The sequence below is a fragment of the Pagrus pagrus genome (assembly GCF_965226575.1).
Source record: "Pagrus pagrus genome assembly, chromosome: 6".
Classification (NCBI taxonomy): Eukaryota; Metazoa; Chordata; class Actinopteri; order Spariformes; family Sparidae; genus Pagrus; species Pagrus pagrus.
In genome coordinates this window covers 13,656,204-13,681,007 of record NC_140190.1, presented here as the reverse complement: position 1 = coordinate 13,681,007, position 24,804 = coordinate 13,656,204, and the positions used below count along the sequence as shown (strand labels likewise).

Here is a 24,804-nt window from a genome sequence, read left to right as displayed (position 1 = left end):
GCGCACCCCACAGTTTACAAAAATATACAAATCCCAGTAAGAGTTTGCCAGATGTAATTTAGGTGCTGAATAAAAACACAATACGTCATAGCAATGTTATGTGTTGAAAACCATTAACCCTATTACAAAACACTGTACCACCAACATGATTCTGAAGTTGTTATTTTAAGGCGAAAACTTACACAATGTTGTTTTAAGTCAAAATTGGAGTTGCATCCCATACAAGCTACATTTTATGACAAAGGTTTAACACAGACGTAGACAATATACAGCAAAAGTCAGATCTGAATTTTGAGTTTCCTTTGCTATAAAAAGCTACATATGAACCAGTTCCTAGATTTTTGCTAAGATTATATGGATTTCTTTTTATCGAATGCACACTTAGTTTTTAAACAGTAGTAAATACAAGGAACTATACATATACTTGAACAGCAGCTAGTACATTGACCCACGTGAGAAGGTTGGCAATCTAGTCTGCAGCTCTTCAACCCGGCTTGGACTTCGACAAATGAACATCCGACGCATCAATGACTTCAAATGACTCCTAAACTTCACACCAACAAATGCATAAAAGACCGGGTTCAGGCAGCAGTGGGAGAAAGCAATGAGTCGGCACACAAAGAACGCATAGTCAAGCTGGATACTTATGTCGCAGTCATCAAACGGTGCGACCAAATTGTCAGCCAAAATCCCCAGAAAGATGACCACATTGTACGGCACCCAGCCGAGGAAGAACACAGCCACGATACAGAAGACTAACTTGACTGCTCTGTTCTTTTTGTGAGATTTTGTTCTTACGATTTTCCCCAGTATCTGAATGTAGCAAAAAGCCATCACAGCAAAAGCAACCAAGAAGAAAATGTTCTGTTGGGAGACACTGATGCTTTTCCACATGGGATCTTTGCATTCACAGCCAAGGGAGTGCGCACCATTGTGGGGGATTGAGACGAGGGTGCTGTAGAGGAGGGAGGGCATGGCAGCTCCTAGACTGATCATCCACAGTAGGACAGACAAGAAAATCCCGGTGCTGAGTTTCCATGTGCTCAGGTTAGAGAGTGGGTGGACCACGGCCATGTACCTGTAGATGGTCATGATGGTCAGGAAGAGGACGCTGCTGTAAAATCCAGTGAGGAAGACAAAAGTCACAGTTTTGCAGAGAGTTTCTGAAAACAGCCATCCCCAGATGTGGTCAATTGCCCAGAGGGGAAGGCCGGTGGTGAAGACGAGGTCAGAGACGGCCAGGTTTAGGATGAAAATGTTGGTGGGACACTTGAGATTTTCGTACAAAGCCAGGATTACAAGGACGAGGATGTTACCTGTGAGGCTCAGTGCGATTACAACGGAGAAGAAAACAGGGACAGCAATGGATCCAAATATGACCACCTGGCCTTTCTCACAGACTTCATCATCATAGTCAGTGTCATATATTAGGCTGTCATTAAAAAAGTAACTCATTGCTGTGAGACTGGATCCTAGAAAGGAAATAAAGGATTATTAGCATGTGCATTACTGTTGGTTCTTATCATCTTACACCTTAAGTGCTTAATTTCAGAGGGTAGTAATAAAATAAGTACAGTAATGAGTGTGTATATACTTAAAGTGAAACTCTCGGCAAAATGCAACCTAGGCTTTTTTTTGTGAAGGAACCCGAGTCAAACCTTCGTGTAAAAGCATAATTACGACGAAAAAGCCTCTTTTAAGATTTACCGTGTTTTTGTTTTCGGGTCAAAATCATTTTCAATGGCGTGCTAGGGGCAAATTTACGGTAGCATCAAAATTGCTATTTTCAAAACACTAAGAAGACTCGACACAACATGAAACTTTGCTCGTAGTATCACCAGGGTCTCTACACATGAACACGAGCATTGAGAACATTGTTTGTGTACACAGAGTTTACTAAAAAGAAGGTTTTTGAACAACTCAAGTTAGCAGCAGCAGTAGCCGTCCTGCCAGTCGAGATGCGTTGATCCCCGAGGGCAACGTAACATGGAGGAGAGTAAAGGTGGAAAGCTCCTAAAGCTTAGTTCCATATAAATGCACGGATGATTTGTTGTTTTTCGCTAACGACAAAACGCTAATGAAAATGCATGGATAATTTGTTGCTACTGCAAGCTACTGCTAGCGTGAGTTGTTCAAAAACCTTCTTTTTAGGAAACTCTGTGTACACAATGTTCTCAATCCTCGTGTTCATGTGTAGAGACCCTGGTGATACTACGAGCAAAGTTTCATGTTGTGTCGAGTCTTCTTAGTGTTTTAAAAATAGCGATTTTGATGCTACCCTAAAGTTGCCCCTAGCACGCTATTGAAAATGATTTTGACCCGAAAACGAAAATACGGTAAATCTTAAAAGTGGCTTTTTCGTCGTAATTATGCTTTTACACAAAGGTTTGACTCGGGTTCCTTCACAAAAAAAGCCTAGGTTGCATTTTGCCGAGAGTTTCACTTTAAAGCTGCTACAAGGACCTTTCATGTTTTGGTGATCTGATTATTTTTCTTTTTTAAACACAGCTGTTTGTGTCAGAAGAGTAAAATGAACCTACCTCCTCGTCAGGACTGATATGTTGTTGGGTGCGATGCCTTCTGTCTACTCAAAAGGTGGTTCAAATAGGAGACGGTTTAATAATCTCATGACAGGTTTCTGTTCCTCTGTTCTACTAACCTGACCTGTTTTGCTAGACCATACCCCCACCTCAGCCTCACCCGTGATCATGGTTTTTATTTTGTCCATGTCACCAACTGAAACTGAAAGTGTATGCTGTCACTTATCTCTACTGGTATCTATCCATGCAGGAGAAAAAAAGAAAGAAAAAAAATCTATCCATGCAGGACTGTTTAGGGACTTTTTTTTCAAACTAATCTAATAATTGGATGTTTCAAATTGTGGGCAAGTAAAACCAAAATCATCTGTAATGGATCAAATTCAATGTCAAGTTCAAGTTCAAATGAATAGCTAGTAGTAGAGAGGTAATCAGGATATCTGTTTTTGTACTTTGACTGATCAATCACTTTAAGCCACCCATGACACTTTAGAAATGAGATATGAAACTTTAAAGGGGTACTCCAGCGATTTGAGTGTTGCAATTTCATAATGTTTGGGCACTAAAAGAAAGAGGGTGTAAAAAGTGATGAAGCAGAAGCTGAGATGCCATGACTTTTAGTGGTTTAGTCCCTAGTAGGGTTCCCATACTGTAACCAATATAGTATAATTTCACTAAACACAGTAAATGACTGCTTTTGAAACTCCCAGCCCCCCAGATTGCAACACGTGTAGTTTCCAAGTTCAAGTTCAAATGAATAGCAGTAGAGGTAGTGTAGTGTAGTGTAGTTTCCAGGCTTGAATTGAGATTTCAGGTTTGAACTCAGATTGACCAAATCTTTAGCTATTTTACTCACAAGAATCACACCACAGTATTTATGCTATAATTTGTATTTACAAATCATAAAAGGAAGATAAAACATTTTTAAACAGAGCTTAAACAAAGAAGTTCATTAAGACCCTTCACACTGTACTGTAAAAAAAGAAAAACATGTATTATGTTGATGTCCTGCTGTCAAATGAACAAAGGAAAACAGCTGTGGGACAAGTATTTGTGTCTGTCATTGATCACATGACATCTCTGTTTACTCTGCTACGGCAACCAAACCCCTGTTTCAAGGTCCCGCCTACCAGCCTCGTAGTGATTGGTCCGAGCGCTACACGCCGCTTTGTCAGTGGACGGCCCCATGTCAATCATAACACTTGAAACAGGTTTGTATGCAGCCACATTAAACGAACGAACGAACATTAATCATTTTGCACTGTGAACATAAATTGCCATCAGGGCTCCACTGCCACAGCGACTAATTAAAGACCCCCTTCGGCCGATATGTTTTTTTTCTTCTCGTTCCTGCAGTTGAATGTCTGAGCTTCGCTGTGTGGAAAGATGTGTATGTGCAGAGTTAGAGATTAGGAGGCTGTTCTCACATCCGTTGCTCGAAGTGTAAATTGTGCTCACTGAAAATCGGATTTTTAGATGTGGGCCCAAGAGCATGATTTGTGACATCACGAATAATTTGGAAGTCAGTCCTGGTCCAATATTTAGCATTTCTAAGCCTGACGTGGAACCTTGAAACCTCCAGTGCACATACTGTACACTGAGAATGGACTTTACAGTGAAGCAGCAGGCATCCTGTGTCCAGCAGTTAAACTGGATATAATTTGATTTGCATACTCATATATTTTGGAATTTTTAATTATGAAGAAGAAATAGGTGCCAATATGAGGATTTTAATGTGGTAATTATACTTTTTTCTGCAAAAAACATGTGAGACACACATTAAAGAATTCATATGTATGCCTTAAAACATGTTTGGAAGGGATCTTTAACAATATTTATACATGCCTGTGAAAAACACATTGCGAGTGCCAGTAACTACATTTAAAGCATTAAAACAGTATGTAGAAATTGGCATTTTGTGCAATTTGGCGCACCCCACAGTTTACAAAAATATACAAATCCCAGTAAGAGTTTGCCAGATGTAATTTAGGTGCTGAATAAAAACACAATACGTCATATCAATGTTATGTGTTGAAAACCATTAACCCTATTACAAAACACTGTACCACCAACATGATTCTGAAGTTGTTATTTTAAGGCGAAAACTTACACAATGTTGTTTTAAGTCAAAATTGGAGTTGCATCCCATACAAGCTACATTTTATGACAAAGGTTTAACACAGACGTAGACAATATACAGCAAAAGTCAGATCTGAATTTTGAGTTTCCTTTGCTATAAAAAGCTACATATGAACCAGTTCCTAGATTTTTGCTAAGATTATATGGATTTCTTTTTATCGAATGCACACTTAGTTTTTAAACAGTAGTAAATACAAGGAACTATACATATACTTGAACAGCAGCTAGTACATTGACCCACGTGAGAAGGTTGGCAATCTAGTCTGCAGCTCTTCAACCCGGCTTGGACTTCGACAAATGAACATCCGACGCATCAATGACTTCAAATGACTCCTAAACTTCACACCAACAAATGCATAAAAGACCGGGTTCAGGCAGCAGTGGGAGAAAGCAATGAGCCGGCACACAAAGAACGCATAGTCAAGCTGGATACTTATGTCGCAGTCATCAAACGGTGCGACCAAATTGTCAGCCAAAATCCCCAGAAAGATGACAACATTGTACGGCACCCAGCCGAGGAAGAACACAGCCACGATACAGAAGACTAACTTGACTGCTCTGTTCTTTCTGTGAGATTTTGTTCTTACGATTTTCCCCAGTATCTGAATGTAGCAAAAAGCCATCACAGCAAAAGCAACCAAAAAGAAAATGTTCTGTTGAGAGATACTGATGTTTTTCCACGTGGTATCTTTGTATTCACAGCCAAGGGAGTGTGTACCATTGTGGGGGATTGAGACGACAGCACTGTAGAGGAGGGAGGGCATGGCAGCTCCTAGACTGATCATCCACAGTAGGACAGACAAGAAAATCCCGGTGCTGAGTTTCCATGTGCTCAGGTTAGAGAGTGGGTGGACCACGGCCATGTACCTGTAGATGGTCATGATGGTCAGGAAGAGGACGCTGCTGTAAAATCCAGTGAAGAAGACAAAAGTCACAGTTTTGCAGAGGGTTTCTGAAAACAGCCATCCCCAGATGTGGTAAATTGCCCAGAAGGGAAGGCCGGTGGTGAAGACGAGGTCAGAGATGGCCAGGTTTAGGATGAAAATGTTGGTGAGACACTTGAGGTTTTCGTACAAAGCCAGGATAACAAGGACGAGGATGTTACCTGTGAGGCTCAGTGCGATTACAACGGAGAAGAAAACAGGGACAGCAATGGATCCAAATATGACCACCTGGCCTTTCTCACAGACTTCATCATCATAGTCAGTGTCATATATTAGGCTGTCATTAAAAGAGTAATTCATTGCTGTGAGACTGGATCCTAGAAAGGAAATAAAGGATTATTAGCATGTGCATTACTGTTGGTTCTTATCATCTTACACCTTAAGTGATTAGTTTCAGAGGGTAGTAATAAAAGAAGTATAGTAATGAGTGTGTAAAGCTGCTACAGGGACCTTTCATGTTATGGTGATCTGATTATTTTTCTTTTTTAGACACAGCTCTTTGTTTTAGTAGAGTAAAATGAACCTACCTCCTGGTCAGGACTGATATCTTGTTGGGTGCGATGCCTTCTGTCTACTCAAAAGGTGGTTCAAATAGGAGAAGCTTTAATAATCTCATGACAGGTTTCTGTTCCTCTGTTATTCTAACCTAGACCATACCCCCACCTCAGCCTCACCTGTGATCGTGGTTTTTATTTTGTCCACGTCACCAGCTGAATCCTCTGCATGATAGGTCAGTTGAAAATGGATGTGGCTGAAAAGCCCTGGAAGAAACCAAGAAAGTGGATGCTGTCACTTATCTCTACTGGTATCTATACATGCAGGACTGTTTAGGGACTTTTTAAAAAAAACAAAAACAAAACTAATCTAATGATTGGATGTTTCAAAATGTGGGCAAGTAAAACCAAAATCATCTGTAATGGATCAAATTCAATGTCAAGTTCAAGTTCAAATGAATAGCTAGTAGTAGAGAGGTAATCAGGATATCTGTTTTTGTACTTTGACTGATCAATCACTTTAAGCCACCCATGACACTTTAGAAATGAGATATGAAACTTTAAAGGGGTACTCCAGCGATTTGAGTGTTACACTTTCATAATGTTTGGGCACTAAAAAAAAGAAGTGTAAAAAGTGATGAAGCAGAAGCTGAGATGCCATGACTTTTAGTGATTTAGTCCCTACGGTTCCCATACTGTAACCAATATAATATAATTTCATTCAACACAGTAAATGACTGCCTTTGAAACTCCCAGCCCCCCAGATTGCAACACAGGCTTTGAACATGTGTAGTTTCCAAGCTTGAATTGAGATTTCAGGTTTTAACTCAGATTTGACAAAATCTTTAGCTATTTTACTCACAAGAATCACACCACAGTATTCATGCTATAATTTGTATTTACAAATCATAAAAGGAAGATAAAACATTTTTAAACAAAGCTTAAACAAAGAAGTTCATTAAGACCCTTCACACTGTACTGTAAAAAAAGAAAAACATGTATTATGTTGATGTCCTGCTGTCAAATGAACAACAGCTGTGGGACAAGTATTTATGTCTGTCATTGATCACATGACATCTCTGTTTACTCTGCTACGGCAACCAAACACCTGTTTCAAGGTCCCGCCTACCAGCCTCGTAGTGATTGGTCCGAGCGCTACACGCCGCTTTGTCAGTGGACGGCCCCATGTCAATCATAACACTTGAAACAGGTTTGTATGCAGCCACATTAAACGAACTGGGTTGTTATGGACTTGAGCCATATCTGTAAAAGTATGTCAAAGTTGTTATTCTCTTCTTATTCTTTCACCAGCAACTATTTAGAAACATGTTAGATCATCTAAATTATCGTTTGTCGGTGATGTCACGGTTATTTTCAAAATGTCAGTCAAAGGGACACTGAGTGAAAGCTAAATATAATCGTCTCGGAGACAGCCACAAAGCACTAAAGTCGTCTGTAAAAGCTTAAGCTGCCAGCGTTGTATCATTATCTGTCGTTATTCGATGTTACAAAAGTTTTTTTTTATAGCTGTAAGAGCTGGTAGTTTGGGTTTTGAAGCTGTTGTTGGTGTTTTCAAACTATTAAAAAGCCAACTCACGTTAACCTAGTTAGCCGTTAGCTAACTTAGCTGTTAACTGTACAAATCTAGCTAACGTCAAACTCATTATAAGAATGTCAGGCTGTTGTTAGCCACTACAGTGTGAATGCTTTGACATTGAAGTGGAGGTTGTGGCTGCTCTTACATTGCCACAGCATAACCACTTTCATAACGTTAAAGTTGAGCAAGATGTCATAAGACACACTTCCTGATAGCTAACCTACAGTAGGTGGACAGTGACATCAGCTCGTACATCATACCAGTAGGCCTACATGTAATACTCACAGTAAATACGAACCAACTACTGTGAATGTTATATTTCTTACTTTAGTTAAAAGTTGAGGAGATTATGTACATGCACGCACACAAATCAGTGATCTAAGTAACTATACTGTAATAAATCTTATGTGAATATGTGACACAGTATTGTGATGGGCTTGCTGTTAAGTTAACACAGTATTTCTTGTAAGGTAAGTCTTGATGTAAAAGGTGAGAATCAAGGTAATCTATCTTAACCAGCTTCCCACAAGATCCAGTTTCAATATACTTATTTTCATCACCCAAAGAATCTTTTCTTACTCCCATAGTTATTTAATTGTTATGCATTATTCTTTAAGAAATGTTAAAAAACTGTCAAATTTGCATCTATGTTCATAATTTGATCCATAAATTGACGAAGTATTGTTGCAGCTATATAAGGACTTAATGTTTTTAGTTTTTAAGGAGTGCATCATTGAATGTCACAAAAACAAAGATGCAAAGTCTAATACCCAAATGCCCAAACTTTATTCCCTGGAGCACCAAAACTAAAACTTACTGAATCCAAAAGCAAACAGCTATTGTATTGTTATGATGCAAAAATGGTACTGGAGCACAAATATATGTATATATATTTGTATATATCTGTTTTTGTGGATGAATCTGTGGATAGGAATAAGAGGTTGAATAATGCAGGTAGTTGACAGTCAGAAGTTGACATCATTTTTAATACAGTTTATCAAATAGATGATAGAGAATCAGATGAAACTGCATATGTGAAAGACCATTACATCTCTGTCAGACTGACTTAAGAGCTACATTTTCTGCACAGAATTAGGCAATGTACCCATTATTCGAACTCTGATTAATGCGTAGCACATTTGTGTGAATCGAGGGACAGAGAGAGAACAGTAAGTTGGAGCATTCGTGTCAATCTTTTGTTCCTGACTGCTTCTGATTCTCTGATTCAGCAGACTGGATGTGACCCTGTGACCCCTGGTTGCCAGGGAGAGAGCGGTGGGGCCATGGCTGTTGGGGCTTCGGTCGGGGAGAGCCAACTCCAGAGGATTATCCGAGATCTGCATGGTACGCCAGCTTTATGTGTGTGCGCGTGTTCGTGTGAGTATGTGTGAATAGAGTGGCTGCGGGCGATTGTTGGCTGACATGGTGTGATTGAAGAGAAGAGAAAGAAGAGTTAGAAATGTTTGCCATGATGTCATGACCTTCGTCTCAGCGTCAGGTCTAAATACAATCTTTACTTCTGGAACTATCTGACATCTCCTGCTCTCCAAATTATTTGGGAAAACATCTGACCTCACGCCCCCGTAGTAAGGGTGTGGTGGAAGCTTCTGTCAGCATGCAGCGAGACAGAAAGTGCGTACTGAGGGTGCACCCATCACAGGTGTCCTTCCAGTTTTTACGATGGATCCGAGGCAAGTGGTTGATTTACAGAATAGCTGTCGTCCGTGAGTGTGTAACCAAAATGTACAAAGACAAAAATTTGCAATGTAATTTAGTTTTTTTTTTTAGATTTCTTTTTCGGCAATGTGACTTTTGGTAATTTCTAAATTCTTTCTAAATTTCCTTTTTCCTGTTTTGCATTCCTGTTTCTTCACGGCTGTGATACAACTTCTCATGAAGACCTGCTATTCTATTATGTTTATCTTTAAGAAGCACATGTCTTTTGCCTTGTAGATGTGTTTTTCAAGGGAAATCTAAATTCCACCTGGTTGTGTGAAACCTGCTTTATTAATCCCTCATCTTTTGTCATTTTTTTCTGAATTTCAGAGGCCGTTGCAGAGCTTGCGAGGGAGTATAGGGAAAGTGGGGAGCCAATCACAGATGACAGTACCAACCTGCACAAATTCTCCTACAAACTGGAATACCTGCTACAGGTGTGATTTTGCTTGTATTGTCACAGCTGACCAGTGAATCACAATTACTCAAGGAAGATGTAGTTAAATAATAATGATCTCATATAAGATACTCTAAGTTAAATGTGATGTCCCCTCTTACAAAAAAAAAAATCTTCATATTGTAAAATTAGTTAAAAATTAACATTAAGATTAACACATGAAAATAATCTGTCTATATCCAGCTCCATCTATATATCTGCCTATCTTTCAGTTTGACCAGAAGGAGAAGACCACATTTCTTGGAACAAAGAAGGATTATTGGGATTACTTCAATGACTGTCTGGCTAAGATCAAAGGAGCCAATGATGGGATCCGTTTTGTCAAATGCATCACTGAGGTGTGATGATTATTGTGTTGTTGTTTAGAGTGACAGCACTGATTACACACAGGGTTTTTACTTCCCTTTTCTTTCTCGTCTCTGATACAGACGTGATGTAACATTTTCATATTGCTGCTTAGAAATCAGTGTTTCACAAATGTGGGACCCAAAACATTCAAGAACTCAATTTTAGTCTTGGCACTGATGTGATTCATCCCTGTAACATAAGTAACATGTTGTGTAATTGCAATTGTAACATGTTATGATTCTTTCTTCTTTTTAATTTTGTATAATTTTTAGGATAGTGTTTGTTGCATTTAAAATAACATTAGCTCTTACATTTATATTGCGTTGCATTTAGATTAAATAATGAATTGTCATTAAATTATTTTGATGTTTTTTGGATAATCCAAGGTTGTGAGTGTAAAGTAAACACCGGTTAAACACTCTGTGTAAAACCATGTCTTCTTTCACTTTGATAGCTGAAGACGTCTCTGGGGAAAGGACGAGCATTTATCCGTTACTCACTCGTACATCAGCGGCTGGCTGACACCCTGCAGCAGTGCCTTATGAACCAGAGAGTCACCAGGTAAAGCTGTCAGAGCACACTTTTTTTTGTAAGATCTGAAGAGTGATGGTCTTGTATGAAGTGATTAGAACAAGTTGAGCAGAGATCATGAAACACTTGTCGCATAAACATGCAGGTTAGATGTGGTGACACTGATGGAAACTGATGTGTATGTCATTTCCTTATTTGCACTTGAAAAACCTATTGTTGATGTTCTGTTGTGTAGTTTTACTTCATGATATAATCTGTTCCCGGTTTAAGCGTCACTTTCTTGTCACAGGTCAAAATATTGCTTCCTTTTTTTTAGCTCTGCTATGTACAGTAACCTCTACCACATCTCTCTGCCCACAGTGACTGGTACTATGCAAGAAGCCCCTTCTTGAAGCCCCACCTCAGTGTTGACATAATTAATCACCTGTATGAACTCAACGAGGTCCAGTTTGATGTCGCTTCCAGAGGTCATGATCTTGATGCCTCCTGGCCAACTTTTGCAAGGTAATACACAAGACAAGTCATGAAAACAGCACGGAGAGCAGGTGAAACCACAAAGTTATCTAAATAGGCATCAAGACATTATTGTGTGTCGAATATAGCTAGCATTTCTTTTCTGATCAACAGGAGAACACTGGCAAACTCACCTGGCCACATGTGGAAACCACCCAGTCGCAGTTCCAGTATTAACAGTCTAGCCAGCACCTACTCACAGGTAGCAGGCAATTGTCTCAAATAACATCCTGTCATTTTATCATAATATTAAAATGGTGTTCATTACTTTTCATCTGTTCCTTCCCCTCTTCTTTGGTTTCCCTTTCAAATATCTAGCAAGCACCTGAGTTCCCATCTAGTCCTGACTATGGTCAGGGACTGCTGAATGACCTGAATGAGTCCCTCCCTGCCTGCAGAGAAGATTCCAGCACAGTTGAAGACCTTCGCCTGGAGCTGGACCAGTCAGAGCTGAAGCAGCGAGAGCTCCTAGACAAGGTGCAGCAGCTGGGCGAAGAGGGAGCTGAGCTCAGGGGAGTTGTTGTGGAGCTCCAGAGACAGCTGGATATGTCCCTTTCTGCCCAAGAGGAGCAGCGGGGTTTGCAGGGAGAACTGAAGGCTCTGCAGGGGAGAGAGGAGGCACTGTCCAGAGAGGTGGAAGCGCTTAGAAATGGGGAGAAAGCCAGAGAGTTTGAACAGCAGCTGCTCCAGGAAAAGCTGGCAGTTGCTGAGGGGAAGAACATAGAGCTCCTGGCCAAGTTGGACGGGGTTCTGAATGAGAAAGGCCAGCAGGCAGCCAGTTACTTTGATTCAGCTCAAAAGATACATGAATTATTGGACAGATTGAAAGAGGCAGAGAAAGGGAAGATGGAAGCTGTAGCTGAGGTAGAGGAGAAGAAGAGGCAGGCAGAGAGGCTAGAGGAGGAGCTGAGAGTCAAGGAGGCAGCTGCGAAGGAGAGTGAAACAAAACTGGGAGCATTAGCTGCATCTACATGTGAGGAGAAGGCCAAGTTGGAGGAGAAAGTTGGGGAGCAGTGCAGTGCCCTTGATAAGCTGCAGGGGGCCTTGACAGTGAGAGAGAAGGAGGCGAGCAACCTGCAAAGGCAGCTGCAGGACCTCCAAAGATCTCTGGAGGAGAAGGAGGAAGAGTTGGAGGAGGTGAAGAGGAGGGCACACCAAGATAAAGATGAACTGCAGAAGAACGCTGGTGGCTTAAAGGAGTCTTTAGAAGCAGAAGTTGCTGCCCTTAAGGAGCAGCTAAAGAAGAAAGAGGCCGAACTTACCTCCAGCAGCAAGACACTACAACAGCTCGAAACCAAGTACCAAAGCCTGACCAAAGAGAAGGACAAACTGACTGCTAGCGTTGTTGAGCTTGAGGGTAGCATCAAGGAACACGCACTTAAGATAGAAGACTACAGGACACAGTGTGCCAACCTGATGGAACTAAATGAGAAACTGCTGACCACAGTGAAGAGAAATGAGGAGTTGAAGAAGGAGATGGCAGAAAACAGAACGCTGCTTGAAACAGAGTTAGCGTCTCTACGGGCTTCTGAGAAACAGCTTCGAGGCCAGCTGGATGACACCAAGCTGACAGTGGATGAAAAAGAGAAGCACTTGCGTGAGGAGAACCGCAAGCTGGATGAGAGTATGCAGCGAGCCACCATGGCCGCAAAGCTCTCAGAGGCCGCGACAAAGCGGCTCGAGCAGGAGAACCAGAGTCTGAGGGAGGAGCAGGACACTGTGAAAGCAGCTCTCAGCCGCATGCAAGCTGACCTGAAGAGCGTTCATGGGCAGATTGGAGAGTTGGAAAAGAACTTGGGAGCTTCACGCAAGAATGAAGCAAGCCTCCAAGAACAACTCCAAGCCAAAGAGGCCCAGTTGGAGAGTAAAGAGAAGGACTTTGTTGAGCTGCAGTCCACGTTAAAAGCTCTGGAGGCCAGGGAGAGGGAGCTTGAAATTGCCAAAGCTGATGCAGAAGCAACCTGTGCTAAACAGACAGAGGTGATTGAAAGAGTCACCTGTGAGAAGCAGACAATGGAGAAATCTCAGCTGGAGAGGAGCGCGGTCCAAGCAAAGGACAGCCAGGAGGTGAAAGGCAAACTGACTATGGTTGAGGGCCAGTTGGAGGTGAGCATGAAAGATGTGTCCAGGCTGCAGGCAGAGATCCTGGACCTCAAGGTGCAGGTGAGGAGGGCTGAAGAGGAAAAGTTAAGATCGCAGGCACAGCTGGAAGTGACGGAGGCCCAAAGGGATGAGCTCAGGACTCTGACCGAGCAGCTTAAAGCCCAGACAGAGGCACTGAATCAGAGGCATGTAACAGAGCTTATGGAGTGCAAAAAGAAAGAAGAGGCAGTGATTGAACAGCGTGACAGAGAAGTAGCTGCCCATGCCGAGTTGGCTATCTCAGCAGCTGCCATCCGAGAGGAGCTGTCCACCCTCAAGGCAGAAAATGACAGACTAACCTCAGAGAACAGCGAGATACGTGAGGGCCTGCACAGAGCGAACACAGAGATGGCAGAGCTGGGGATGACCATCTGTAAGCTGAGTGCAGAAAAGCAGGAGATCAAAGAGCATTGGGAAGGGGACACTGCCAGGATCGAAGAGCTGGAGAAAGAGGTGGAGCGAATAGAGGAGGGCATGGCAGAACTACGGCTGGAGAATACCAAACTAAGAGAGGAGCTGACACAAAAGGAGGAACTTCCTAAGACTGTCACGGAGCTCCAGGAGCAGCTGGAAAAGACCAAGAACCAAATGCAGAGCGCCACGTGTTCTAGCCGTGAGGAGGCGGAGGCCATCAAGTTCCAAATGAGCTCAGAGAGCATGAATCACCAGGTCCAGATGAAGGTGAGAACCTTTTAATCATGTCTTGTACTACACTCAGTGTTGTCATTTTTTATTCGGGGTGTAATGATTCTGAAACCAAGAGCGGACTTACGACACCATCTGCCCAAACCTGCTGCCACCGCTGCACCACAACTTAATCTCTGTTACTTTGACTCACATTGATGTGTCAGAAAATTGTAACACACCGCTGTTTACCATGAACCCTGTCCCCAAAAGTTTTTTTTTTATTTATCCTTATTTACACATTGGATTAACAGGTGGTCTGTATTTGGATATGTTAAATGAATAATGACATCCGTTCAATGGTTCTTTGCATTGACACCTGGTATTAAAATGCGTCCCTGTTATCTCAAATGTGTCAACAATGTAATCGGAACTGAACAGGCAGATAAGTGGGTTCTTCCTTATCCAAATAATGTGCCCAGATACAGACTGAATTTGAATTCCAGGTGTAAATAGAGTACTTATGTCAGAATATATCAAATCCATTTTTTTGAAGTGGCAGTGTCTGTCAACATGTCCACCACTTTGGTCCAGACTGAAATATCTTGACAACTATGGGATGTATTGCCAAGAAATTTTGTGCAGACATTAAACCTAATAGCTTTGTTGATCTCCTCCCTGACCATCATGAAGTTGACATTGTTGGTTAAAAAGGCAATGTCTCAATCTGATAAGCATCGTCATGTAAGCATGCGTTGTAAGCACATTAGCATTTAGCTCAAAGCATGGCTGTAGATTTTTCCTATTTCCCTTTTCTTGCATTACTTTCATATTTCAGAGTGTGAATGAGCAGCTGGACAAGGTGAACGCCCAGCTGCAGGAGGAGCTGAAGAATGTGTCCAGCTTGCAGGCCAGAGTGTCTGAACTTGAGGTGTGTGTCTTCTACGCAGTAATTCATGGTGACATAATGAGTAGATACATGGTGGTGGCTCTATGATCCTTGGAGAGCACATGCCCTCGGAGAAAGATAGTGTTCTATAATGATACACTCAAATAGAAAGAAATGTGTGATATACTCCCCTTTTCAAGTCTAAAAAAAACTATATATGATTAACAGAAGACTGTAGATAGACATCAGTCAAAAGTGCAACATCTATACATAGCTGGAAGCACCAATGCCTTTATCATTAGTGGATTTGCAGGAGGGATGGAGGAAAAGAAGCCACGCACCACATTGGACACAACAACAGGCAGATTTTGTGTGATGATTGTAGGAGAAAACGTTTTCAATTTTTTTTCATAATAAGATGCCGTGATTGCTTGAGCAGTTTTTTTTGATTGCAGAAAGTAGAATCGATGCAAAATCACTGCAGTGCGCTGATCCTAATCCAATTAGTAGCTCAATGAAATCGCTTTGAAATAATCATTTCTGATATAAAATTTGATGTGTTAATAGAACCATATAATAGGATTTGATGTTGAGCTGTTATTTGATTTTTCTGGATTACATGTTTCTGTATGTCCTCTCATGCAAGATGCATCAGAAAAAATAGTTTTGTGATAATATAGTACTTGATAATTAGTAAATTTAACTCCAATTGAAGACCAATTTGGGAAGAAAAACTGAATAATTGTTTCACTTGTTGAAGAAAATGTTGGTACTGATGTTTTTTTTTAATGTGTGTTCTTGCAATGTTTAATAAAGGTTGTGAATGAGCAGTACCTGAATCTAACTGGCGAGAAAGATGCTCACATCACAAAGACAGAAACTTCGATCCGTGAGAGTGAGAGCGAGATTCAGCGCCTGAGAGATGCAGTAACCAGGTGCGTTTATGTAACACTAATGCCTGTGAATTTCATCTTCTGGTGCAAAAAAATCAGCACTGACTCATTTTCCTTGGACCTAATACTTTCTTCAGTGCTGAAGACGCACACTTGGCTGTGCAAAAGGTCTGCGAGGAACTGAAGGAGAAACTCAGCACCACAGAAGATGACAAACAAAGCCAGTGCATGAAGATGACTGCAGAGATTGATGACCTCAACAGAACCAAGACGAACCTTGAGGAGCGGCTCATCGAGCTTATAAGGTATGATACGTCTCTGGTGCAGCTGTCAGCAGCGTCAAAGTTATTTGTTGCAACATCCATATAATTTCTTAAGGAAAGGCGTTAAAGTTCATTTTCTGTCTGGATATCTACCACATTGTTATGTTTCGTTGCTGCCTGCTCTTTGATTGTCCCACTGGGTGAGTTTTTAATTGGTTCTTCCAGTCAGAGCAGTTCTCTGATGTTGTCGTGCTTGACATTGTTAGGGGCATATTAGGTTCAAGGTGAAAGATCCGGGGAGAAGCCTTCTTTGAATGCTGAGATAATTTACCGAGAACAAGTCTGATAGAGAGACTTTGGTGGAGAACGTAGATGCTACTGAATAGAACGACTGGATTGAAGAGCCACTGTTGCCTCAGAAGCTTTCATACTCTGCTAAGGATGAACCACAAATTCAGTCAATTCCTTTGGGATTTGCCCACATGTTTTCAGTCTTTTCTGCTTTTGTATTATGCATGCCCTCATTGTTATCATTATATGTGGTAATGAGGCTACTTCTGGTGTTGAATGTATCCAACGTGTTAAATGAAAAATACATGTAGGGCCAAATGCACTACATGCTAAATTAGTTTCTATTGATTCTATTCTATTGTATTCTATGTTTTTTTTTCTTGAAAGGAGCTGCTAAAAAATTTTGAAAAAGGGCAGGCACTTTCAAAATATACTTGGCAGGTGATTTGATGAACCATCTGTCTTACACAGGATAAATTCAGCCAATCAGATCAACATCGAGAGGGTGCTACCACCAGCATAGCCCATTGGTAAATCAAACTTTTACTGAAGTCAGTTGAGAAAGGCAAAAACATTGAGAAAAGCCTTCAATGCTGTTATTTGTTCCCTCTTTCAATGAAATATTTTCTTTAGTTCTGATATGACTGATGCTATAGTAACTAGGCTAACCGCTTTAGGGCCTGCTATTGTTGTTTTCAAACAAACAGTCGCTTCTCTCACTGGTTGGCACACCCAAACCACACCCGCAGCCGCTAGTAGTTCCTTAGAGGATGCCGGTTGGTTCAATGCCTGTGTGTTGGCCACAAGCACGTAGCTGGTAAAATCGATTTGTGAGATATGCAAGATCACATGTTCATGTGATCTTGCATATCTCCCTTGTGACTGGCTATAATGTAAAAATAAACCTCACTGATCTTGTGATGTTATCTGTTGTTTGTATGGTATGACTCTGTTTTATGATCTTTGACGACACGATTAAATTGAATTCATCCATGTAAAAAAAAAAAAAAAAACATCATCAAAACTTTAAATTTGGTCCCAGGCTGGTTTTGAAGATAAGAGAATGGCATTAAATGTCCATTCATGTTTCTTTTTGTGCATTACATCAGGGACAAAGATGCTTTGTGGCAGAAGTCAGACGCTCTGGAGTTTGAGCAGAAACTGCGAGCAGAGGAGCGCTGGTGGTTAGTGGATAAGGAGGCCACGCACTGCCTCGGCTGCCAGGGCCAGTTCACCTGGTGGCTGCGCAGACATCACTGCAGGTTGGCTTTCAGCAGACACTGGGCCCTTCTGGAAATGCAACACTTCAAAAATGTGTTTTAGTAACAAAATGACACCTCATTAATTTTTTGATACATTAATCACTTTTTAGGCTTTGCGGTCGCATCTTCTGCTACTACTGCAGCAACAACTTTGTTATGACGAAGCACAGCGGGAAGAAAGAGCGCTGCTGCAGGGAGTGTTACACCCAACACAGCGCGGTGGTGGAGAGGTTCACCGAGGCAGAGCTGAGTCCTTCAGACATTCAGCCTCCTCCACCCGGAGCTGGACCTCAGCCACCTCCTGAACCAGCCCCATATAAACCCACACCCAGGGTCACAGGTGAGAGGCAAGCTGCGAAGAAAATCACATGCTGACGACTACATGCGAACTTGACAGCTGCACACTTGGTGGTGGTTTGTCGCAGTAGTTCTAGTAGCCTATTGTCTTTTTTTTACTGTAAGTTAACTGGGAAGCAGAAGTGAAAAGACTGACTTTGCCATATTTAGGAACAAGGACAAGAACATTTTAAATGAAATTCTTATTCAATAGTATTAAAGAGGAAGATGGTGACATTTAAATTCAGAGAAGCTGTTTTGTTTTCATTGTAAAGAAAGTTAAGCTGCATGATGTTGATCTATTTTTGTACTGGCTTGGTTGCAAAGATGAATTTCAAACAGTTTTTTCTCAACCGTACACGCAATACGTTTTTGTGTATTGTGTGATCAGAAGAGAACAGGGAGTGGTCCAATAGTTCAATAGTTGCTCTTGTTCCTCTAGTTTCAGACCCCAGCAACAGATCTGACGATGGAGTTTTTGACATCATCACAGAAGAGGAAGTGAACGGCGTCTATGACAGTGACACCACCTCGCAGACCACAGGAGGCTCCCTGGAGGGAGAACGAGACCGACGGCCCCTGGGGGCTATGGATTTGTGAGTGTGATATCTATCTTAGGACAGCACAGAGGGAGCCGGTTGAGACCCAGCTCAGCAGCTGGTCGTTTTCTGAGTCAATTTTGTGCTCTGGTCAGATTCCTCATTTGAAGGTCAAACCATCACAATGCGAGAAAACACAACAGCTTAGTGCTGAGCTCCTGAAATTGCAGAGTTTTAAAGACATAACACAACATCCCGGCCTCCACGGTCAATTACTTCTCTAAGAAGAGTGACAGCTGCATACAGTGCATTCATAGACTGTACTGGTGTCATTTCAGCTAATCAGAGCATGTCACAGATCAAAGGTGACAAACTATCTACCATATATAGTGCTGGATAATTTAAAATATAAAATGATATAATGGTATCTATGAGAAATGTTCAAATCAGCCAGACATGTACTGTAGGCTTTCTTCCAGGTTGCCATGGTCACCTCAACTCCTTGAACTTTCAAAGATGGGAAGTAAAATATTGGGAAGTGAACTAGTTCCGTTTTTATGTATAATGTACCTTTTATCGGTCTGGGGAAGCTCAAAAGAGACAATTTGTCAATTTTGCCTAAATAAATGTCCCACCCCTGCTCTTAAAAAGGACAATAAACACAGACTCACGACTGCTTGAATGCAGAAATCTCTGAAGTACTGTACATGCAACTTGGTTCTCTGTTTCAACACCTTATGATATTTTCTAGTCTCGGCCACAGTGCACCACAGGGGATTCAGCACACGTGTCTGCCCCACTTTCAGGTGTCAAATAGTAATTAGGGAAGTTCTTTCTTTTGTTTGCATCAATAAATAAAAACAAAAGTGGCACTTCTCAATTGCAAGAATTGAGAAGTGTTCACAGTTTCATGGTAGTAAAAGGTGACTGGGGGGTGGTTGAGAGAGGCTGAAGCATTAGTGTGTTACCATAATGTTGTACATGGCATAGAAACTTTAATTTGCAGAAGTACTGCTGTCATTGCTGTACGCCCGCATCCTAGTATTATTCACCAAAAATGGTCAATGTACTAAGATGTATGTCAGAGATAGAGCTGCAAGGATTAGTAGATTGAAAGAAAATTAGCTACCAACTAGTTTGATGGTCAATTTATTGTTTCAGTCAGTTTTCAAACAAAAAAGTCAATAATTTGATGGTTTCAGCTTCTTAAATTTGAGGATTTGATGCTTGGCTTAGACATGTATGATAGTCTTTGGGTTTTAGCCTGTGGGTCCGACAAAAGAAGCAATTTGAAGACGTCACTTTAGGCTTTACGATCAGCGAACTAAATGATTAATGGTGAAAATAATTAGGAGATTAATCAAAACATAAAAATAAGCGTTAGTTGCGTAGTTAGTCATGGATGACTGGGAGGAAGATGAGGAAACACTGAATTAACTTGTGCTTGGATTCAATTTAAATTCATAATGACATAAATGGGAGAAAACCCAAACAAAGAACAGCTTTTTGCTCTGAATGAGACTAAAATATTACTCACTGTCTGGATTTCACAGAGGCACAGGAGATGTGACCCCTGATGACCCTGAAGAGCATGTTCCTACCGTTCAGGATTCAGAAATCAACCTGCTCAAATCAGGAGAAGTCACGTGAGTCTTGACCTCGATGTACTTGATGTGTTAGTGTGTGTAAATGATGAGTCACTCATACAATTTCTTTTATCTCATCGCAGGATGGCTGTCCCTCTCAGCATTGATGACATTTCTCAGTTTGGCGACGGTTCCAGGGAACTCTTCATCAAGTCCAGCTGTTACAGTGCGATCACTGTTGCTGTGGGTGACTGCGGGCCAACAATCAGCTGGATGTTCTCCTCAGAGCCAAAGAGCATCTCCTTCAGTGTGGTGTTCAGGGAGTCCGCTGACACTCAGATGGAACAGTCAAAGGTATGTGTGCTTGTTGTGTGCGTTTTTATGTTTGTGCATTTAGACCAATGTGTTGTGAAACCCCGAGGGGACTGCAGCACCCCTAAAACAAGGTATAACAACCGTCAAGAGAGAGCTCACATGGACGAGCGAGAAAGAGGGAGCATGAGAATATGAACAGAAAGAGTCTTTGTTGACAGAGACAATGTTACATACGCCCCTCTTCTCAGTAAACATCTGCATTCACTGCAGTGCATTATTATAAACTATGAGGTTTAATACCTGGCATGACAAGTGAACAACTCTACGTACGTCAGGTCTTGACATGCATCTCGAGAGACCCACTGTGTTCGGATCTCACTTCCCTGCTCTTTATACAAATACATCGCCGGGACAATGGAAACAATCATCTTTGACACAAAGAAAGAAAGACCTTAATGTGTAACATTTGCTGAATTTACAAGAAGACAAGACAAGAATGTCAATGATGGTGTTTTAAGTACAACATTTGTCAAAATCTTACAAAATGGAGCGATTTTTTTAAAGGGAGTCTGGGGGATTTCTCCACGGGCGACAAAGAAGTAGCTGATATTGGATACTGCTCACTGTATTTGTAAAATTTGACATGTTTACTGTAAAATATGTTGTCTTAAATTTGGTTTTAATGGTGAAATCAGTTGAAATAGTGTTCTAACAGTTGCTAAATGTTGGCAGATAAGACGCACTAGATGAACTGGTAGTATATTACGTGTCTAACCCACATCCAGCGCTTTCCCCTCATCATCTCCTTGCTGTTGTGTACTGTGTAATTACTGCGGCTGCTATGAGTGTGTTTTCAAGTATGTTGCTGTTGACATTTTCGGTCTGCTTAAGTGTCAAACGTTCTCAAATTCACGTTAATAATTGAGATACCCTGGCCATTCATTATGCCCCATTGACTATGACATCATAATACGGACTGGCTTCTTAGCAACCACAACTGTGACTGACTTCCAGTCTCACGGCTTGTTCGTCTGCCACATCAATAGTCCAGAGAGGCAAAAGCCAAAGGCAATGTTGTTACATAAATTCAAATTAAAGCAAATAATAAGGCTAAAGATAAAGCTTTTCAGTTGTTGTAAAATTGCAGCCACTTCAAAACTCACAAACGATGACTGAAAAGTTAATACCAGACACAATGGACTGACAGTGTGCGTGCTTCCATGGGCGCCCCCTGCAGAGAGGAGGGCTATTTGTTGTCTCTTTCAAATATCACAGCCTGAGGAAAAACACTGCAGGTTGTCGCTGTTGCTCAGCAGGTTGAGGTAAACATCCTGCACTTAAAATGTCAGGGGTTGTTAATGAGTTATGACCTTTCATCCCATATTCCTTCCCCTCCCTATCATACCAATATTACTTATTTTTTACTAATCTTTGAAATGATAGTTACAACTGTGTTGAACTTTGCAATATATTACAAACATTATGATTACCATGGCGATTGTTTTCTTGCTGCCCAACCTTACATAGAGTATTATAAATAGACATTTGTACGTTGAGTTTCACATCAGACCGATGTTTCTGTTCTTCTCTCAGGTCCTGATTCCTCTTACTCGCTGCAGTTCCCATAAAGAGACAATTCAGGGACAGCTGAAAGTGCGACACCCCGGCCTCTACACACTCATCTTTGACAACTCCTTTTCACGGTATGGAACTCCTGATTCTTCCTCTTGGCGGTAGAAGCTTGTGCGTCACAGAAATGTTTTAACTCTTACCGTTTTCGCCCATCATTTCCTGCCACGGTTGGGCGTGTGAGTGTGTGAGCATTTTAAGCCGGCTTCCTATTGTGCCTCCGCGTCTCGTTGCAGTTAATCGGATTGCGGTCCTTTGATCAGAAACCTTCTCCCAACAGGTTTATCTCCAAGAAAGTCTTCTACCATCTGACCATGGAGAAGCCCATAATCTATGATGGAAGCGACTTTCCCTGAAGCCGGATGACACTCACTCCCACAGAGGCATCGGCATGACGTCACAAAGACATCATCATGATGTCGCTGCTGGAGAGATTGTGCTTCAGTGAATGTTTTCTAATTGATTTGACTTTTTTGCTCTTTTGCTCCCCAAACCCGTTTTACCCAAGTGTTTTATGTTTTGAGAAACATTTCTGTTCTATTTTTACTTTGTTTTGAGGTGTGCTCATGTTTTAACTGTGGCCTAATTGAAGTGTTGTCAGTGGGATGGAAGTGGTTTTTAGAGGAAAAGGAGAAATGTTAATGCAAGTTTTAGCATGTTTTTCTTTTTAAAAATACCAAGTAGTATACTGTAGTTCAGCTAAATTTGCAATTTTTTTTAGCTAGACAAATGTGTAATTTTGTTATTTATTTCTGTATTTTTTGTCTGTCTTAGTTTTGGTTTGGCCTCTCTTTTCCCAAATATACTGTTACATTAGGGAATGCAGATTGCTGCAACAATAGTAACACTATCAGTATGAAATATGATAAAAGACTGTCATAAAATGATGAACATGTATCGGAAAAAAAGACCCAGGAAAGATTTTTTAAATTTACAAAATCATGGCCAGTTAAAAAAGTTTCAAGTGTTGTGCAATCTTTTAAATCAGATGGCCAAAAGAAGCCCAAACAAAACACATGAAACAGGAATTTAGCTAATCAGACCACATTTGGAGGAGCGTTTGAAATGCAATTCAAATCTGAATTGTACAGATGCGTCTCAGTCCAGACACTCTGGCCGATAATATCAGATTTCAAAGCGTTTTTTGTGTCACTGGGAGTGTGACACACAATGGTGACGTCAAATCCAGAGAGACAGAAGTGCGTCAGAGTAGCCAAGTAGAATCCAGCCTGCTACTTGCAGAGCAGTGTGGAAGACAACACAGAGAACGACAATCTGAAATAAACTATCTGCTCTGCGGCTTGACAGTGCGATTGTTTTCGAGAGCGAGATGACTGATAATGCTTCAGTTTGGAAAGCTGCAATACCAGCGTACAGAGTTACTGATGCCTACATTGTTACCATAGCAGACCCATTCAGATATGTTGGTGTTGTCTCGACGTAAAGATCTGATCTGATCACTTGCAAATAACAGTGCGCACCCCCAATCTTCCAGATCTGATTTGAGAAAGAAATTGATTTGCCTGCTTTGTGAACATAGCCTAAGTTTGCACTTTACCAGTGCAGGAAGGAAACCAAGTAGTGAATAGTAACTGGCCTGGAAAAATACAGTTTCCGTTAGTTAACTAAGCATGTGCACTATGTGCAAATCTCAGGATTGGGGCATAAAATTGTCCCCCAGTGGTAGCATGTCCTCACGTTATGTTTTTGGAAAAGTAAGAAAGAATAGAAACACTCTCGGTTTAAAAGAGACCTACAAACCAGCTTTATAGGATCTAATGAAGAGTACCTGATCTTCCGCAGACTGGCTTTATGTGTCATTACAGTGATATTCAGTTAAATCTAATTATGACTGCCAGTTTATGAGCTGTTTTACTTCCAAAGTGCCTATTAACTCTAATAACCAGGGATTAGGTTGCTTTTATAACTATATATTTTACACAGAACAAACCAGCTGGTATGAATTGGTAATATTCTGTGACAACTTAATTCTGGTGGCTTTTCAATCACAACTTGCGCAGTATCATTTATTTTAGTTTTATCAGTTGAAAGGATTTTTTCAGTTTGTATTTCATTTTGAATCTCTCTTTGTCATATGTTAGTACTCTCAGTGATCAGATGGGTTTGAACATTGTGTGCTGTTTGTTGTTTTTTTTTTATAGCAGAGCAATAAGTAAAAAGCGAGCTTGGTCACGTGGGACACAACCATTCACTACTTAATGAAACTACGGCTTATCTCTATGCTGCATTTATAGAGGTTTACGTTTCACACTCAGATCTCTTTTATATTTTTGATGGGTGTAAATTGATGCAATTTGTATGCAAAGCCTCATATTTTCTCTACAGAGCTGCACTTTGTGATAATGATTTTATAAATTCTTACAAGCAATATTAAATCTGTTGAGTTTACATGATCTTTGTCAAAGAATTCACACAGGGACAGATTTTTTTTCTACTTGCTGTTTTTTGAAGGATCTTTTTGGAAGTGTAAATTGCACATGAATCATTGCTACGAGCACTCAGTGTAACCAGTAATAGAACTGTAAAACATCCAGTAAACATGAATAAAACATGAGAGCAACGATGCCTCCGACATCCACGAATCTGTGTGATTTAGTGTTTGACGGCTAAGAACATCAGAACAAGATCAACACGTTGCCTCTACATGCTGCCTCACTCGTTCCGAAATGTCACGAGAAAAGACAAACAAGGGTGTTTACTGTGTAACAATACCTCCAATCTACATTTACATCAGAGGT

At 41.0% G+C, this 24,804-nt stretch overlaps 2 protein-coding genes across 4 annotated transcripts; one reads left to right on the top strand and one right to left on the bottom strand.

Annotated features, from left to right (window-relative positions):
- Window positions 1–435: 435 nt before the first annotated feature.
- On the bottom strand, window positions 436–6,228 carry LOC311258081 (uncharacterized protein; the record flags this gene model as incomplete). The annotated part of the gene is made up of 4 exons (XM_084354127.1): window positions 6,148–6,228; window positions 4,908–5,937; window positions 3,668–3,738; window positions 436–1,472 (listed from the first exon to the last, which is right to left on the bottom strand). The coding sequence occupies exons 2-4, from the start codon at window positions 5,918–5,920 to the stop codon at window positions 436–438; spliced, it is 2,121 nt and encodes a 706-aa protein (XP_084210253.1). The 5' UTR covers window positions 5,921–5,937; window positions 6,148–6,228.
- Window positions 6,229–7,309: 1,081 nt separating this feature from the next.
- On the top strand, window positions 7,310–24,644 carry fyco1a (FYVE and coiled-coil domain autophagy adaptor 1a). Of its 3 annotated transcripts, none has more exons than XM_084355246.1 (18): window positions 7,310–7,324; window positions 8,941–9,055; window positions 9,758–9,864; window positions 10,097–10,222; window positions 10,687–10,793; window positions 11,124–11,267; window positions 11,391–11,478; window positions 11,595–14,099; window positions 14,881–14,973; window positions 15,748–15,866; window positions 15,962–16,129; window positions 17,488–17,640; window positions 17,751–17,980; window positions 18,419–18,572; window positions 20,069–20,161; window positions 20,245–20,455; window positions 22,010–22,119; window positions 22,326–24,644. In XM_084355246.1, the coding sequence occupies exons 2-18, from the start codon at window positions 8,995–8,997 to the stop codon at window positions 22,399–22,401; spliced, it is 4,545 nt and encodes a 1,514-aa protein (XP_084211372.1). In that variant the 5' UTR covers window positions 7,310–7,324; window positions 8,941–8,994; the 3' UTR covers window positions 22,402–24,644. The 3 variants fall into 3 exon arrangements, with proteins under 3 accessions (XP_084211372.1, XP_084211370.1, XP_084211371.1); XM_084355244.1 differs by having other exon boundaries at window positions 7,323–7,385; XM_084355245.1 differs by lacking the exon at window positions 7,310–7,324 and adding an exon at window positions 7,362–7,385 and having other exon boundaries at window positions 8,944–9,055.
- Window positions 24,645–24,804: the final 160 nt, after the last annotated feature.

What these genes read in the sequence shown, in the direction of transcription:
- fyco1a (XM_084355246.1), top strand. Translation starts at nt 8,995, where the DNA reads ATGGCTGTTGGGGCTTCGGTCGGGGAGAGCCAACTCCAGAGGATTATC. An exon ending in GATTATCCGAGATCTGCATG is followed by an intron (nt 9,056 to 9,757) that starts GTACGCCAGCTT and finishes TCTGAATTTCAG; the next exon opens with AGGCCGTTGCAGAGCTTGCG. An exon ending in CTGAGAGATGCAGTAACCAG is followed by an intron (nt 15,867 to 15,961) that starts GTGCGTTTATGT and finishes TACTTTCTTCAG; the next exon opens with TGCTGAAGACGCACACTTGG.